Source organism: Hipposideros armiger, unplaced genomic scaffold (genome assembly GCF_001890085.2).
Source record: "Hipposideros armiger isolate ML-2016 unplaced genomic scaffold, ASM189008v1 scaffold_4, whole genome shotgun sequence".
NCBI classification, from domain to species: Eukaryota; Metazoa; Chordata; class Mammalia; order Chiroptera; family Hipposideridae; genus Hipposideros; species Hipposideros armiger.
In genome coordinates this window covers 3,934,499-3,953,761 of record NW_017731354.1, presented here as the reverse complement: position 1 = coordinate 3,953,761, position 19,263 = coordinate 3,934,499, and the positions used below count along the sequence as shown (strand labels likewise).

The 19,263-nt window shown below is 41.7% G+C and overlaps 1 protein-coding gene across 1 annotated transcript in view; it reads right to left on the bottom strand.

The window, feature by feature from the left end:
- Window positions 1-19,263, bottom strand: part of LONP2 (lon peptidase 2, peroxisomal) — a 61,017-nt gene that overhangs the window by 19,507 nt on the left and 22,247 nt on the right. The window contains exons 8-11 of the mRNA XM_019643330.1: window positions 18,149-18,290; window positions 13,288-13,438; window positions 10,717-10,843; window positions 6,691-6,827 (exon numbers count right to left, since the gene is read on the bottom strand). Of these exons, the coding sequence (XP_019498875.1) occupies window positions 6,691-6,827; window positions 10,717-10,843; window positions 13,288-13,438; window positions 18,149-18,290 (557 nt within the window). The remainder of the gene's footprint in view (window positions 1-6,690; window positions 6,828-10,716; window positions 10,844-13,287; window positions 13,439-18,148; window positions 18,291-19,263) is intronic.

Genomic DNA, 19,263 nt, shown 5'->3' with positions numbered 1-19,263 from the left:
TTGTCTGTTCCCCTTCCCCCAATTCCCCAGCACTGTTCCCTTCCCCCCAATACCCCAATAAAAATCTTTTAAAAACCCCCAAAAAACCTTGTTTAAAATAAACGACAACAAAAAATCGGTGAGGCCAGCCTTCAAGATGGTGGCCCCCGACGAACCTGGCCCGATGGTATTCACAGCCCGTGTCGTGCCATCTGTCACTGCACCAGGTTGGTCTGTGTGACCAACAGAACATGACTAAAGTGGTGCATATGAAAGGTCGCAGCAGCTTCTGTCTCAGCCTCTCTGTCTCTCTCACTTTCGCATCCCACTGTCTGGGGGAGGCGAGCGGCCATGTCGCGAGCCCAGCAGAGGCCTGTGTGGGGCGGCACTGCAGATCTGGCTAACGGTCAGCAGGCACCGAGGTCCCTAACAGCCACTGGATGCAGACGCTCCCCGACTCGAACCTTCCATCGGCCGCCTGCCTGCGTAACCTCATGAGAGGTCTCGGGCCAGGACGCCCCAGCTCCGCTGCCCCTGGATTCCTGACCCACCGACACCATGAGACGATATATGCAAAAGGCTTCAATGCTCTAAGTTCTGGGGTGATTTGTTACACAGCACTAGGGAACTAATGTCAAGTCAAAAGGACAGATCCCGTCACAAGCAGAAGACTGCTCCAAGAAGTGAAAGACAAAGAATTAGCCAAAAGTTACACACAGCGCAGTGGTTACTGCCTTACTGCCTAAAGACACAATATATTTTCCATTAGTATAAGAAATGCATTCATGCCAGTAGACCAGGGAAAGGATCAAACACACTTGATCCTCCTGCAGGAACAGCTTCCTGTTTGGGTTACAAAGGAGTTGCACTTGAAATAACTATGGCAGCGCACACTTCGGGCTTGAGAAGTCAATGGCAGGAAGCCCCAACAAACAGCCCTGAAAGGAGCCAGCGGAAGATGAGTCTCCCGGAGAACTGGATGTGACACGGGCTAAGGGAAGAGCTGGCCGAGGAAGTGAGTGGGAGGAAGTGAGGGCTGCCCGGCAGCGAGCGGGCACAGACAGACGTGCAGGCCCGTGAGGACGGGGCGGGCGGCTCGCCCCTTGGCACCACGAAGACTCGCGGAAGTGGCAGGAAATTGTCGCCAGCACTCTTGCCGACAGTGGCGAGTGGCCTGGGAGAATAAAGGGAATAGGGAACCAGCGCTGTAAAACTCGGATAATTCTTTTGCTGTGCCTTTAACTGTGAAGCTGACTGTGAAGGGTCTACCAAAACTTAAGGACATCACATCTGCCTTCTTCCTCTACATCAGGTTGATTCCACTGACCTCCACAAGGCACACGTCAGAGAAACGAAACATGTCAACATGCAGCCCAGTCAAACTGAGATCCAGGCTCAACTGCAGAAACTGCTGCCGAGGAGGAGCTGTGGTGCAGCCAGCCCCACGTTCTGTGGCCAGCAGGGGCCCGGGAGCTAGCAGCAGAGGGCAGGCGTTTTCATGGACATGGAACCCTACTCCTGCTAACTCATACACCCAGCCGCTCAGCCCCCGACCCAGTTTCCAGCTCCCATCTCCCTACGGACCGACGGGGAGACAGCCATTTATAAAGACTGTCTGTCAGCAGTCAAACAGGCCAGGCTCAGTGTTTACTGGGAAAGGCTGTGAAGGAATTTATGAGTTAAATCAGAGTCAAACTAGACAGCTGCTGAGAATCGTCTTCAGCTGAGACTTTACGATAGTCAATTAGGTGTGAGGAGTGGTGGCCCAGTGGTACAAAACAAAGCCTCTGTGGCTGGGAATTTCTTTACAGGCCTTTTTTTCTGCCTACTTTGTCTATTACTATTTCTATTCAACATTTTCCTGGAGGCCCCAATTAGGAAAGAAATGAAATAAAAGGTATAATGATCAGAAAGGAAAAAGCAGGGGCGGCCGGTTAGCTCAGGTGGTGAGAGCGCAGTGCTGATAACACCAAGGTTGCCGGTTCGACCCCCACATGGGCCGCTGAGCTGCGCCCTCCACAACTAGATTGAAACAACTACTCGACTTGGAGCTGATGGGTCATCACGCTGTTCCCCAATAAAAAAAAAGGAGAAAGTAAAAACTGACCTTATTTACATATGTGATGATTGACAGTATACAAGAAAATCCAAAATAATCTACAGTCAGTATAAATAAGTCAATCTGGCAAGTCTGCTGGCTACAGGTCAATATGGTATTCCCATATACCAGCAACAAAAAGAATTAGAAAACAATTAAAAATGTCATTTATAGTAACACACACAGAAAAATCAAATAATTAGGAATTAGGAAGAAAAAATATACAAAAGCTCACCACTGAAAACTATTAAAATACTACATTTATTAAGACTTACATAAAGCTAGTCATCAATCATAAGACATTATCAAATTGTCAATTCTCCCCAAGTGATTGAGATTCAATGCAATCTCAATAAAAGTATCAGGAAGTTTTATTTACTTATTTACTGGTAGAAATTGACAAGCTGATTTTAAATTATGTGTCTATGTGAAGGACTTACAATAGCCAAGGCACTCTTTAAGAAGAACGAAGCTGGAAGACTTCCACTACCAGGTATCCAGGTGATCTGAGCTGGTCATTCTTGAAACTGGAATGATGCAGCCACTGGCCCCAAGTACTCACTCCTTACCATGAGTTAGCCAGTTTAATTCACTTTTCCTATAAGTGTTTATCTGAGATCGCCATAATATAAACACAGTATTGCTTTAAGGGACATTTAAAAAGCTTAATTATAACGACACTTAACACACCTCTTGAATAATTGCTATTAATAAATCTGTGTTAATATTGTCCCTTGTTTTCTAACCAGTTTTTCAGATGACTTCTATGTGAATAAAAACTAACATCTTGAGGTTCATTAAATTTAATGTAGCGTCTCTAATAAATACTATTGTTTTTCAAAAATAATTGAGCGCTCCATATTCTGAGAAACTTTGTAAGGCTTGGTTACAATACAAATCCTTCTTTGCTGACGATGCTTCTTCAGGAAAAAATCTTACTAGATATTAGTGGACATCTCTGGTAGCCGAGTACTTGAAGAAATGGACATTGGCCTGACTCTACAGAGAAGCATCCAAGTTTGAGTACAGAGAACATCTGTCCTTGGCTAAAGGCAGGCAAACAGCAGAATAAAACTTTAGCCGTGTACTTTTTTCTCCCAACCCAACTAACATCCCAGAAAGAAAAAGGGCAGTTCAGAACACACTAACCACATACAGAGACGCAGGCTGTGCTGCTTTTATGAAATCATTCCATATTTATAATTGACGAAACCATCAAGACGTCTCCAACAAAGATCAACTATCGTCTTTCTCTCACCCCACCTGCCTTTTAGACCCCGATGTTTTTGGTCTGTTTAACTGCCAGTTAAGACCCCACAAACACAAAGACAAACTGCTCACACAGACCCGTGTTTCTGGGCCTCCGCCAGAAAGTTTATCCGATACACTGGAGGCTTCTGCCTGTTTTGAAGCCTGTGGCCTGAAATTACTTTCTTCCTGGCAGTAACTCTCAGTCTAGCAATATTTTTAACATTAAAAACAACTCCATCACTGCATTGCTTGAAATTTCTACAACTACACTCTAATTTTAAATAACTCATCTCTTAATAAGAAACTTTCAGTTACTAAGCTAGCTCCATTTGAACTCTGTGGCATGAAACCCTAATTTAGACTTTGGAGAAATTCTTCTTTGGGCTTGGCTGAGGTCATAAAACACCAATTCAGGGTAACCTTATAATTATCTTACTGAAATCTGGAGGACACTCATTTACAGTAACTTGGGGGTATCTTACAGTATTAAAACCAGCTTCTAGTCCATATGCCTCTAATAAAAACTACAACCCAAGTTATCCTCAAGAACAGTATTTATGCTAATTATTTATTCATCTGGTTGTCCTGGGTAATACTTTAGCTACCCAAATATGCTTAACTATGTTACTACCACTCAGGATTTTTTCTGTGAATCATGGATTAAAAAACAAATGTTACCATGAAAATCTGTATGTTATCACACAGTTCACAAGCTGTATGAACAAGTTCTTGAATATTTCTGGGTTACCTTTATTATTTTTAGATTTTTTAATGGGAAATTGGGGAAGGGGAACAGTGTTGGGGAAGTGGGAAAGGGGAACAGCCAAGTTGTTGTCCTTCAATCTTTGTGTGAGTTGTGGAGGGCACAGCTAGCTTAGCACCAAGGCCAGTTGCTATCCGGTCGCCTGTCGGCAGCTCGTGGCCACTCAGCTCAAGGTGCCGTGTTCAGTCTTAGTTGCGGGTGGGCATAGCCCACCATCCCATGCGGGAGTCAAACCGGGAACCTTGTTGTCAGGAGCACGTGCTCTCACCAGCTGAGCCATCCTGCCATCTGTTGGCAGCTCAGCAGCAGCTCAGCTTGGGCGCAGCTCACTGGCCCATGTGGGAATCGAACCCACGACCCTGCTGCTCAGAGCTCGCGCTCTTAACCAACTGAGCCACTCGGCCGGCACCTGGGTTACCTTTAAATAGCTAATACGATCACAGACATTATAGAAATATAAACACTGAGCACTGTAACTATGAAGTTTCCTTTGACATCAAATCCCTCTGAACGTATTATCATAAAAAACACACCATCTAAATCCTAAACACAATTTTCAGAAAGTGTTAACTCCATAAGCTCTCTGCCTTTCTATTGGATCACAGACAAGAAAGAAGACACTGGCTCAGTTGCTTGAGGCCACAGCACAAAGGGAGTGTTCCAAGAACAAACGGGGGGATCCGGGAGGATGAGGCCTTACCTGTGGAGAGGAAAAAGGGAGCCTGTGGGGGCGCCCTCTGCAAGGTACGTGGATGTCTAACTACTACGCTGCACCCGAAACTAATATAATATTGTATGTCAACAGTCATTGAAAACTAAACTTAAAAAACAGTTAACACATATTTTGTATGTTATGTATATTAGATACTGTATTCTCACCATAAAGTAAGCTAGAGAAAAAGAAATGTTATTAAGAAAAAGCGTAAGGGAAAAAGGGAAAAACACCTCCCTTCTCTATTGTCACCGTGAGCTATACCAGTGATTCCAGTTTTGGGTCTCGGAAATATTTTTAAAATTTATTTTTAATTGTAGTTGACATGCAGTATTATATTAGTTTTAGGTGTATAACAGGTGTCCATCACAGTAAGTCTAGCACCCACCTGGCCCATACAGAGTTAGTATGATATTACTGACTGTCTTCCCTGTGCTGTACTTTATATCCCCGTGACTTATTTTACTACTGGAAGTTTGTACTGCTCAATCCCCTTCCCCTTTTCCACCCATTCCTCCTACGCCAGTGGTTCAATTCTTGGTAGGTTGGCACTTTTTAAATATTCAGATTTTTTAAAACGGTGGTCTGAACATGTGTTTATCTTTAGCTCCTTTCCAAATTCTATTAAAATGACAATAAAGAAACAAATAAACCAGAACAAAAAGAATAAGAAAGAAGGCAGCAGCTGATACAAGATGCTGGCAACACTTGGAAAACAGACAGTGGATGGACAACAGCAACAACACAAACAGCAGGCTGGAGAAAGAGGAAGCCTTAGTGTCTGGGGAGCAGGGGAGACCCCTAAGATCCAAAGGCTCAGGAATCTGAGTACTCCTGAAAACATGGGTGAGGACTGGGCCCAGAGACGAAGAATGTTGAAGTCTGTGTAAGAAACACTCAAAGAGTTTAGGCTCTCTACCCATCTCCAAGTCACCAGAAGACAGGGCTTTGCTCCCTGGAGGACCCTTGGGAGCAGGGGTGACGCATCATCACGCTGAAGGAGGACTTTGTGAATGTCTGTTTTTCTGATGCTACTGCTGTTAATGCCGTGTGCTTAGCAACGGGATGAAAGGCGGGAAGGCATGTCGTGATCTGCTCACCAGGCCCGTCACAAATCACAGCTTCTCAACCACACGCCCCAGACTCCTTTACGGACACGGCAGAACAGCTAATAAATCTCTTCCCTCTGAGCAAAGTTTCCAGTTCCCTACTGCTCCGGCCATGCTCGTCAGAGCACGTCTGGGCAGGCCGTGTAGCAACATGCTAGGATGAACGGAGACCCCACCCAGGACTGGGCAGGAGGTTAACACATTTCACCTGGGTACCAAAAAAAGTTCGCACTTGAGGAATTCTAGTAATAGAGTCCTTCCCTTTCTTTGCCTGTCACCACCTCCATATTAGTTTTAAAAGAAAAAGTAATTTAAATTACATTTAAATTGTGTGGCTATCAAAGAAATTGTGAGAGAAAACAGAGGATTAGCTGCGAAGCCATCCCCAGCGCGGGCCCGCAGTGCACGGCCAGCCTGGGTCTCGGGCTGTTGTAACCGCTTTCTAGGCTATAAGCGTCCCGAGACTTAACAATAATCTGAAGCAGAAGGCCAGAGCGCGCCAGGGCCCATAGAGAAGCCTTACCATCGAGACCCATCTGCAGCGCTGCACCGCGGAGCACCAGTGTGCAGCGCTATCCCGGCTCAGCGTTGCTGTCTGTGACCGAGCATCCTCTTGATAAATACAGCCCACTCCAAGCTCTTCCCGCCTCACTGGCCGCACCGGCCGGGGAGGCAGTCCGGGCCTTGGCTCCAGGCCACCCGGCACCCACCCTCCACACACAGCCCTCGGTCACTCGCTCCTCATCACCCAGCCTGAAAGCCCCTCCAGGTCACAGACCTTCTCCCTCTGCCGTCGCATCAGAACCGTCCAACTTGGCTTCCTTGCGCTGCCCTTCCGCCACCTTGACAGCCACGGCTCGGCAAATGGCCCCAAACTTCCTATCCAGGGAGCGAACCCCTGCCTCTCTGGTGTACCTGTCGTCAGAGAAAAAGATTTCATTTTTGCCTCAACACCATATGTGGGTAGTAAAAATAGAAGTAACGTGATTAGCATTTACATGAAAGAAACAGTACACATTTAAAAGTTCATTACACTTTCTTGAGTAGTAACTCCCTTACATTTAAAAACTGCTTATTAAAGGGCTGTTATTTCTTAAATATTCAGCTGTATTTTCAGCTACACCTTTCACCTTTATACAGATTATCTTGAACTCTGACCTGGACTTATGAATGAACCCCTGGTTCTTCAATTATAGCGCCAAAGTTAAACTGCAGCACATGAAACATCATTTACTCCTTGCTGGTATGTGTAAGAACTTTCTTATACAAAATATGTCAACTTAAGAAACTTCTAGATACATTTATTACACTTGAAATATTGCTGAAAGAATCCGAAAAACAGAACATTCTTTTCCCACTGAGACAGAAGTCTAGTTCTTACTAGAACTGTGCTCGGTACCTCTATTCAGTGTATTTTCATTGCAGAGACGTCTAAAGAAAGAATGGTAAGTGCTGCAAGCATTGTGATTTTGTGTAAAAGACACTAAATGTGGTTAATCAGAGCTGTCTTAAAAAACTTGTATGTTAGACACAAATTCCATAAACCACTTCACAGCGCAACCATTTTGGGCCATTCAGCTTTGGAAGGATTTGAATGGCAGTATCAGGGAGAGAATGCATTTTCATCTGAAAAACTGGACTGGACTGGGCAGTCTGACATATTCTAGACCCTAGGGAAGCAAAGTTTTCTTAAATTTTAATTTTTCAATGACAGTTGACATTCAATATCATATTAGTTTCAGGTGTACAGCATAGTGGTTAGACATTTATATAACTTACAAAGTGATCCCTGATAAGTCTAGTACCCATCCGACACCATACACAACTAATACAATGTATCGACACTATTCCCTATGTTGTACTTTACATCCCCATATTTTGTAACTGTCAACTTGTACTTCTTAATCCTTTCGCTTTTTTCACCCAGCACTCCCCGCAACCCCCCCTCCCTCAGGCAACCATCAGTTTGTTCTCTGTATCTGAGTCTGTTTCTGTTCTTTAGAGTCCACATGTAAGTGAGATCATATGGAATTTGTCTTTCTCTGTCTGACTTATTTCACTCAGCACAACACTCTCTAGGTCCATCTACACTATTGCAAATGGCAAGATTTCATTCTTTTTTATGGCCGAGTAATATTTCATTGTATACATGAACTACCTCTTCTTTATCCAATTATTGGTGGATAGCTGCTAGGGAATCAGATTTTTAAAGTTCCGAGAAAAGACAAATAAAAGCTCTTGGTTAAACACTCTAAAAGTAAAACTCATTTCCATCAAAAGGATAGGAGGCTATAAGGATAAAGTCCATATTACACAACTGCATATAATCTCAGGAAGGAAGAAAGCAGGGAGGTACCTTAAAAATAAACCACCTGTAAAAACAAAACCCAAAACCCGATGTAGCTTCCTAGACAACTCTCTGATCAGCTCATATGACAGGGTCTGGGGAAGTTTACGGAAGAATGGCGTGAACACGCAGACGTGGTACCAGGAAGTGCAGAAGGAACGGAGCTTGTTAAAAATAAGGTGAACAACGAAATACTTTAGGGGTTGAGAACAAATGGGCCAGAACAAATGCAGACAGAGAACCATGAACAGCGGACTGAGGGAAAGTGCACACACCAACCCCTACTTGGTAGTTTTAACCTGCCAAGTGAAGAAATACCAGTGTCAACCAAGAACTGGCTAATGCTTCTTAGCAACGACTTGAGCATGAAGACGCCATATGTGCCAGCTTTCAGAGGACGTAAAACTCATGTCCTCGATGATAATCGAGATGAAAAAAAATCAGTCTGCTGCAATGGCAGCTGAGGCAACAATACAACAGACATGACTGCAAACGTCCACATTTGGGCTTTAAAAAATTCAGTCCTATCAATGCAGAATGGTACCGACCAAGCTTGGCCAAAACTCATATGAAAAGAACTAAAGTTGTTAGGTAACTAACTGTAAGTGCAACAGGCAGGAGGATAAGCTAAAAAAGCTAAGAATCCTGAGACACAGGCACACTATAACACAGTCCGAGTAAGAAAAGCAGTGTTTGTCTTACACCATGACTGTCTAGGTAACATCTGAAAGGCTGTGTTCGCTGCGTGTGTTTAATTTTAAAAAGGGAGGTTGACATCACAGCGGGCATTCAATAGAAGACTCACCAGGAAGGTCAACGCCTTGAAAGTGGGTCAGGAGGACAGGAGTGCAGTTTGAAGAAGACAGCATTTATGGGATGTGGGCCTGAGAGGGCATTTTTTTTAATGCCAGAGGGGCTGTACAAGGGAGGAGTTAGCTTTAGGCTCCAGCTGCTGCTACAGGGCAGAACTAGGCAAATATGGGAGGAGAACAGAAAGATCATCTTTATAACCATTATATTAACCCATGCAGGGGCAGTGAGCAGGGAGCACACGAGCACTGAAGAATCGGGCAGACTGGCTGCCGGGAGGTAAGCAGGCCTAGGTGACTTCTAAGGCTCCCTTCCCCCGTCCTGAACATTACGGGTCTAGGGCAATGACACACGAAAAGGTGGAAAACCATGTCCTAAGTCTGGCAACTCACAAAACACCTAAAATTTGAATGAACCAGCAAATACCTGTGCCGCTTTTACAAATTACTCAGAGAAATGTCCTAATATCCATCGCTTTTACGATCTAATGGTTTGTGCTACAAGTATATAAAAACTAAATAGTTCTCCAGGCAACAACTGGGAAATACAAACCGTGCTTATTCTTCGGAGTCATTATTACATTATTATTTAGATCCAGATAAGCTATGGATATTTTACTCACATTGTACAGATGGGGAAGCTATCAAAACGGTTAGGTGGCCTCTTGAAAATTACCCAAAGGAAAAAAAAAAAGAAAATTACCCAAAGGCATCAGGGCTGTTATTTGGAATAACGACACTGCTGAAAGACTTTGGCATAGAAATCACCTAATTTATTTGTCCTGGCATTATCCACACAGTAAATCACAAGTTAAGAAAAGAACTCCCAGGTCAGATGTAGTCTTACTGTTTTGTATATAAATTTAAATTGACTTCCAAAGAAGGCTGGCTTAGATCAAAAAGTAGTCTGACTGGCCAAACTCTAAGTCCAAGTTCAAAATGAGGAGATATTTCATTTCTCTTGAAAAGCAGCCCGTACGGGGAAAGGGCTGCCTGCGGAGCGCTTGGCAGTGACACGATTGCGAGATGATGCAACGGGCCCACAATGCCGATCCGGGAGAGCGGCGAGGGGCTACGGGGACGTCTGTTCCCAACAGGGTGTGTTTTCCATTCAAACACGCAGTTTGTACATGAGGCTAAGCAATAATCGACTCAGATAATGTCCTGCCTGCCACAGGCTTAAGCGCTTGGACGCTAACTTGGGAAAGCACCTTCTCTACTGTTCCAGTGTTAATTCTGGAGATGAAAACTTGAAGGATTTGTAAAATCTCTCAGAGAGGAGACAAGAAAATCCGAATAACTTAAAACAGATGTCTGAAAGCAGCATCTCATTTCTTAAGAGATTTCAACTTTTAAGATCCTGGGCCGTAAAAGGTGTCTCAATATTTTCCATGTTTTTGGTTCTTAATTTATCAGATCAATCCCTTATACTGCTATTGTGGAAAGGTTGAAATTCTGGCTCAGGTAAAGTCCTTGGCCATGAAGATACCCTAAATACTTTCTTTATGAATTTCTGCCTCATATACAGGCCCATGCAAATCAAGTTTGCTGGGAATCTGCTGGAGAGAGAAAAATGAATGCTGTGAGTTGCCAGAAAATCACTGTCTCAGACGCAAACATGAAAGAAGTCTCAAGATGGCCGACTGACCGGGTGATGATGTCGAGGGTGGTGGCCTGCGGGATCTGGACCTGCTGAGGCGTCAGCCCGTGCTGCTCCAGCTGCTTCGGGATCAAGTGCCTGTGGGCAATCTCTATCTTCTCCTCCTGCGTATACCCTGGAAACGAATTGATCTCGTTTTGCAATTATCCACATGGTTTCCACAGCGCCATGCTTTTGTAAGGAGTCAAAGGCAGGTTCAATGGATCTCGGATTTAGAATGAATGGTTGTGTTACTTTAACTCAGATTATAATCAGAATAAAGAAATTTAATGTCCAATTGACAGCTGTTAAAATTTCCAACTTTTTTTGTAAACAAAACGAGCATTCACTAAGCACAGTATTTCAAAGTCTTTGGAATAAATGATATATCTCTCAAGAGAAAAAAAACCTCAGTCTAACCTTAGAGATAATTATCTCCTTAACTCAAACTTGAGTATTATATACTGTATACACACACATACATACATGTATGTATATACCAGGGGTGCCAAAAAAATATATACTCATTTTAAGAGCTGTTATCTCTGTATTACTTTTCAAAGTTGAACTGAACTACATAGCAATGTGTAATATGATATTTGCTCAAAAGGTGGTGTTAATCAAATGAATGATAATGTTATTCATTGTATTACAATTTTAATACAGCTTTTTTCTTTCTTAAAACGTGTATACATTTTTTGGCAACCTCTGTATATGTATATATGTATGCATGAGGTATGATCAACAAATATGGCGAATGCTGCTGCTGAGTTCCATCCAAGAGAAAGGCAGGGATCTTTAATATGGGAAGTGGTGCGTCCAACTTTGGTAATAGTGTGTGACAAGTTTCAACTTGTTCAGTGCAGTCAGTTGGGTGTGAGCTACGGTTGAGAGATGTTTTAACGTGTGCTGTAAATCATCCTCCATCATGACAACGCTCTATGTCACACATCACTTCTGGTACGGCAATTTCTGTCAAATAAGAACATTATGGTGTGTCCTAATCCACCTCATTCATGGGATCTGGCATCATGTGACGCTGGTTCTTCCCCAAAGTCAAAATGATTTAGGACATCGAGGCAGCCACGACAGTGTACCTAAAGACATGGAAGAGGACTTCCAGGACTGCTTCAGAAAGTGGCAAGAATGATGGGATAAGTGTGTTTGAAGTGAGGGGGAATATTTTGATAAACGGCAATGTGTCTTTGACTGTAATAAATTTAAAAAATTTAAACATTCACCGTAGTTTTTGATCACACCGTGTGTGTGTGTGTGTGTGTGTGTGTGTGTGTACCTTATATAATTAAAAGACTTTACGTTCTTCTTTATTCAAAAGCCTAAATGAGAATAGATTTACCTTGTCTTTAAACCTGTAAGACAAAACTTCCCCTAAACTAATTGCCCCCTTCCATTCAATAAGTAAAAATTTAAAAGATGACTCGATAAGGCATCTTTTGAGTAGCAGAGGGCAACGCCAGAAAAGGTAAGACAGGATAACCAAACCTGCAGGAAGAAGGTGCCATCACACGTTCGTCTCTGCAGCAGTTGTCCTGTTATTTCACTTTGCACTAGCGTTGTCTTCTATGCATTTTCTACCTTAATTTGGAATTTTCAGTAATTGGGTCTCATGACTAATTTTCTTTATTTAGTCTTATAAATATGCACAAAGCAATTTTTTACTCCACTGTATTTTAAAACTTAGTATAGGAACTGGCAGGGCTCACAGATAACTAAGAAATCTAATTATCATTCACATAATAGTAAAAGTATACTATTTCAGATTCACATGAAACGTACACTTACATTATATTTAATCTCAATATATTTAGATCCTACTCTATTTTCATTTTAACAAACATGAACTGATATTTGATGTCTTCTAGGGAAAAACAATTCCGAGGAATTAAAATAAGGTGAAAACACTGGGATTTATTTAGTGTTAGTAATTAAAGGATTTTTTTGCACACTTCAGTGGAGGAGACATGGTAAAAAAACATACATTAACTACTTGACAGTTCCAACTAAAAAGAAGAGGAATTTAAAAGCACCCTGCACTTTTATATAAAAGTGAGGCCAGATGGAATAGGGAAAGTTCAGCTCTTCATATGACCCATCGCTTACTTAACGAGAATAAATGATTACACTGTCTCAGAGATGGTTCAACTTCAAATTCTGATAAAGAAGCTAAATTGAGCATGTGACGATCTGTTTTTGGTTTTCAGAGACTTACTTTGAAAAAAATTTTTTTTAACTATAATTGTAGAAATTGCTTCAAAGAAGACTGTCTTGTTTTTCATTAAAAAAAAAAAATCATTCCTTAATGCTAAGTTTGACCTGAAACTGTTATGCAAAATTTATTCTTGATACTCTTTATCTGTCAGGGTTAAAGCAAATAAATAAACAAAATGTCGCGGTTCCAGGCTTCTGAATCTACAGAAATGCTGGTTTATTAACCAGCCTCAGAACTCTTGAAGGCAAATCAACTTTTTACTCAAAATTCCACAGCTTGACCAATTTTAATGGGTGATGCTCAGAAGGGCAAGAAATATCGTATAATGATTTTGATTATGAGTCGAGTACCTGGCACCTGAATGATCTCCATTCTGTCCAACAAGGCAGGTGGAATAGTAGCAGTGGTGTTGGCAGTAGCTATAAAGAGAACTTGGGAGAGGTCAAAGGCCACATTTAGATAATGATCTGTGAAGTTATGGTTTTGTTCTGGGTCCAACACCTATGGGAGAAAAAAAATCATTACACAAATTCAATAGTTCCCATAGAAAGCTGTATAAATTAAAACACACATGATATATTAGCAAGGTTGACATTTTTGCTCAATATTGTTAGTTTGGGAAATACGGGATAATTCTAAAATCTGGGCATCATTCTTTACATTCCCCACGTTCTAAACACTATTTTTAAAAAAAGAATGAAACATATTCAATGTCAAAATTTTTGAAAACATAAATGCACAAAGAAGCAAAAATTACCCTTTCCATTTTATTACTAAACATATTAATTAATGCCACATTGTGTGGCCATAAATAAGTTACCAAACCTGCAGAACCAGTTTCTGTCTTGGTAACACACCCTCTCTTAACTGCTAGGGGAATATAAAGTAAATATGTAGAGTATTCTGAAATTCTTAGGTAACAGGTAAAACAATAATTAGTATATCCCTCCTCAAACATTATCAGAAAGTCTGGTACCAAGTTTTTAACTGAAAGGGAAATTCCAAACAAGAGTAATCTAGTAAAAATCACTATGCTACTATATTTTCTAACAGTACAAGGAAAAAATCATTTTTTAAAAATGTCTTAAAGCAAATTATAATGAGCAGGGTATCAGTGTCTCTTAAAAATATTTCAAATGGTTAAATCAGATAATTTACCAATTAGATTCTTGAAACGATGAACAACTGTGTATTAAGGAGGCTGTCTCTTCTTTAGGTCACTGCTCAGATGCTCTGACTCACAAGGGCTCACTGTGGAGAGGCCTACACAGGACTTCAAAGGAGGCTCCCTGTGCGTCTACGTGTTGTAAACCTTTAACATGCTGCCACCTCCACTAGATAAGTATACGGGGTGTGATCCAACAAGATGGTGAATGTTTACATTAAAAAAAAAAAAAGTGTTACAGTGTAAGACACACACATGGCCATTAATCCCCCTCAAAATACTCCCCCTCCTCGCCCTGAACACACTTAACCCATCGTTCTTGCCTCTTTCTGAAGCAGTTCTGGAAGTCCTCTTTCGTGAGTGTCTTTAGTTGCGCTGTCGTGGCTGCCTCCATGTCCTGAATCATTTTGACTTTGGGGAAGAGCCAGAAGTTGCATGGTGCCAGATCCAGTGAATAAAGCGGATGAGGACACACTGTAATGTTTTTATTTGACAGAAATTGCCATATACCAGACGCGATGTGTGACACGGAGCATTGTCATGATGGAGGATGAAGTAAAGACACTCACGAAAGGGCACTTCCAGAACTGCTTCAAAGTGGCAAGAATGATGGGATAAGTGTGTCTGAAGCAAAGGGGAGTATTGTGAGGGGGATTACTGTTAATGTCTTCTACTGTAACAATTTTTTAATTTAAACATTCATCATATCTTTTGATCACAACCTCATAGATATAAACAGGGCTGATATACATATTCAAAAAGGAAGTAAAATGACTAAAATACTTACTAATCACAATTTTACTTATCTAATTAGAATACACCATTTTTCACTAAAAATATATTACAATATAATTATCTTATTTCTTAAAATTTATTCTGTGTGTTATATATATAAGCACATAATATTAGTACAGTGGTGCTAGGGTTATGAGAGAGGCCTCAGGAGAACTCCGACCTGCCAAAACCTTGATCTTGGGCTTCCAACCTCTAGAACTGTGAGAAAATAATTTTTTTTTTTAAGCCACCCAGTCTGTGGTATTTTGTTATGGCGCCTTAGTGGACTGATCGATAGATCCTTATTACACAGATATAGAGATATATTTTCAAATAATATTTTACTGATGGAATATGTGAGCAAAGTATGTACAGATTACTGGTGCAGGCAACAAAGAGACTTTAGCAAATATAAAAGGCCTCAAAATATAAACAAACAAATCTTTGAAAAAAGGCAACCTGAAAATATGTCCCACCTGAATGACAGGTCAGAAAAAATACAAGGATCAGAAGTAAGCGACCAAATCATTTAAGCACATAATTAAAACTAAGTGTAGGAGGAAGCACTTCTAGAATGGCAGAGTGAGGAATTCTGAAAATCTGCTCTTCCATAAAAGCAATGAGAACACGAGCAAAAAGGGTCAAAATCAACTTTTTCAGAATGTTAGAACTTGCAAAAATCTGAGGAGTGCTTATCCAAGGAAAAAACAGATGAATTTCACTCACTACAGCAAGCTTTGCAGTGTTTTAACTTGCTTTACTCCCATCCCTTTACTTTCCCCAAGTTTATGGTAGCCTTGAAAACCAACGGCCTGACGACCACAGCAGCTGCGCAGTCACCGTCGGGGCGGTCCTGCCAAAGGTCCTACCTCCAGAGAACTGTCAACATTTGACCTGCACCGGGTTCGTGGGAAACCTCATTCTCAGCAATTTCAGAGAACACTGTGTGAACAGCCCTATCCCTGGGGTACTTGCCAGAAACAATCAGCAGCAATTGTTTAACATTTCAGCTGCCTGATGCAGCATCACCAGCTAGTCGGGACTAACAAGAGGCTGAGCAAGAAAGTTAAAAGGAAAACTGGGCAGTGAGATGCTCACGGGAACCCTCAGAAAGCTCGGGAATCCTCCTGGGACTCTAGGAGGTCATGCTAATGAATGGGACTGTAAAGTGACCAGCACAGCTCTGAGGAGGCCCTAAAAGCTTCCCTCGGGCAGACACCGAGGCTGTGGCAAAGCAGGAAGTCAAGACTAAGGCAGAACTGTAAACCGTCTGCCCAAACTGAAGGCCTCCACACACGCGGAGAGCCCCTAGACTAAGAGTGGGAGACGCGCTGGGTGAGGCACTTCTGTGAATCTGTCCAATCATTAGCCAACCACTGAACACACTGAGCAACATCAGTGGGACCGAGAATACGGACTACAGATGAGAGCGGGGCAATCACTAAACAAACAGCAGCAACAACAAATCCTTAGGGTAGGGATATGACTATATAATTATAATTACAATACTTGACACGTTCAGGGTCAACAAAAATTAGGAGACATACAAGAAAACACAAAAGTATGGCCTAAAACAGTGAGAGAAAAAAAAGCCATGAATAAAAACTGCCCTTGAAGAAGTCGAGATGTAGAGTTCTTCAACAAAGAATTTAAATGAGCTATTATAAATATGTTCAAAAAACTAATGCTACAACATGGATGAACCTTAAAGATTATGCAAAGTGAAATAAGCCAGTTGCAACAAGACAAGTACTGTATGATTCCACTTACAATACATAAAGCATATAGATTAGTCCAACTTACAGAAACAGACAGGAGAATGGCAGCTGCCAGGGGCTGAGGGGAGTTGCTATTTAGTGAGTTTCAGCTTTGCAAAATGAAAAATTTGGGGGGATTGATTGCATAATAATGTGAATATACCTAATACTACTGAACTGGACACTTAAAAATGGCTAAGATGGCAAATTTTATGTGATGTGTATTTTACCACAGTAAAAAAACAAAAACTAAAGGAAATCATGTCTAAAGAATTACAGCAGTCTATGAAAACGATGTCTTGACAAATACAGAATAGCAATAAAGAGACAAGAATTATAATAAAATCAAATAGAAATCTTAGAGTTGAAAATACGGTAACTTAAAAATTCACTATAGGGTCTAAAGAGCAATTTCAGTTGACAGAAGGGAAAAAAATCAAGGAACTTGAAGACAGGTCAAAATTACTGTCTCTGCTTCTCTCAGGGGTTTGTTGTTTGTTTGTTTTTTATTTTTCACTTTACTACTGAATTCAGTGGTGGGTCCTGGCAGAGAGAAATGTGGCCAGGACTTGGACCACAGGTTCGGCCCCGATAGAGCGTCTCTGAGGATGGCAGGGCAGGAAAGAAGGCGTTGAAGATTATCCAGTCACCAATTCATAACACCGTCTCCCACCCACTCTGAGGCTGATTCTCATGTAAACTGTAACAGTCCAACTGCCAAGTCAATATGAAGGAAACAGAAATTCTCAGATATGCAAAATCAAAAACCATTTACCTAACACCCATGCGAACTTTCTCTGGAAACTTTTGAGGGATTAACACCACAAAAATGAGAATAAATCGAGAAAGAGGACGACATGGAATACAGGAACCAGGAAACCCCATGTGTGGGAGGTGAAGGGAAGACCTAGGAAGACAGCTGTGGGCCAGCCGTGGACAGCTCCAGGCTGGAGGCGTGAAGACTAACCCAATAGAACACCTAGTGTCTGCAAGGCTCAAAAGGAGAATTAGACAACTGGCGAGAGGAGACAAAAGAAGCAAGACAATTATTAACCTTGAAAAGACTTTGAAAACATGTACAGAAAAACAAAAAAGTTGACAGAAAAAAGAAAAGTGACCATATTTTACCACGTGGCTCGGCTGTGAAAAGCGCTGATATAATGATGTAAAGACTCAATGATGAGTTAACAAAATCAGGATCAAATTTATATCGGGAGACTGGGTACTAAAATGATACAGTCAGGGTAGAGGGGAGAAAGCTAGCAAAATCCTCATCGCCTGTACAGCCCCAAACTGGAAAATCAAAACCAAGACGTAGCAATATGCCGTACCATTCTGAAAACGGATTCATCAACTAAACGTTAGGCCGAAGTGTGCGAGAGGAAATGAGCCCCAGGAGGAGGCTGCTCACTGGTCTCTAAACAATACGCATGTGTAAAATTTCCCTAAACTGTTACTTGAATATGATCATCTCATCCACACTGGAAATGCAGACGGGGATTCTCTAAATCTTACCTCAAGCAGAGCGGCTGCAGGATCGCCCTGCAGGCTTTTTCCTAGTTTGTCCACCTCATCTAACAGGAACACCGGATTGTTAACCCCAACGGTCTTCAGGCCATTGATGATCCGACCTGGCATACTGCCGACATAGGTGCGTCTACAGAAAAGCAAGCGAGCAACGAGTGAACAATGAGATCTCAGGAGGCAAGAGCTGTGGCATTCAGAAATCAAAACTTAGCACTGGGAAAGGTCACTTAGTTATCACAGTAATACAGCAGAGAGGTACTATCATACATATTTAAAAAGCCCTGCAATACATCACACCATGATTAGATTCAAGTCTTATCTCATTTCCCATTTACGTCTCCTTGTAAGTTACCCATGATACTGGAAGAACTGCATCTACTTTTTGCCATTTAGTGAAACCAAAAAACATTACACTTAAGCTATGATTCTTACTCCTCAAGATCCCAAACTGTCCAAGGGACCCTACGAATCTAATGCCCATGCTGTTCAGGGCTTTCCTGAGCACTTCCTTGCAACACCCCCACTCCAACACCCCCACTTTTCTACACACTGTAGAGCTGCCCCAGGGCTGGTTAAAGCATCATCATCTTCAGGGAGGAAATCAGAACTGGCTCAAAGGCTGCTCAAAATGTAGACAACCCCCCCTCCCCCGCAATAAAAAAGAAAAAAAATTCCAAACTTTAATTTTCAGAGGCAATAATTTGTTATTAATTGTAGTAAGAGGATCTGGGGTCAACAGTATTTATATCGAAACTTCATTAATTCTGGCCTTTTGAGTAAAACTATTTTCATCCAACATACACTGGCACAACCAAGTTCAAGTGCAGCCAGACACTCAGTGCATTAGAATGTCAGAGGCAGCTTTATCATATCTGAACAAAAATCAACTACCTAATGATGACAGGGCAGAGTGTGGCATGAAATAAAAACAAGTATGTTTGTCAAATGGAAAAAAGTACCTTTTTTACAAAGCCAGTAAAACTTTATTTTAAGCAGCAATACACTAACTTTAATTACAGCCTTGCTGCTTAAGCCACGTGCAGAGCAAATAGTTTGTGGACAGGCCTGAAGGGTGACCGCCTAGAAGAAACCTACCAATGCTC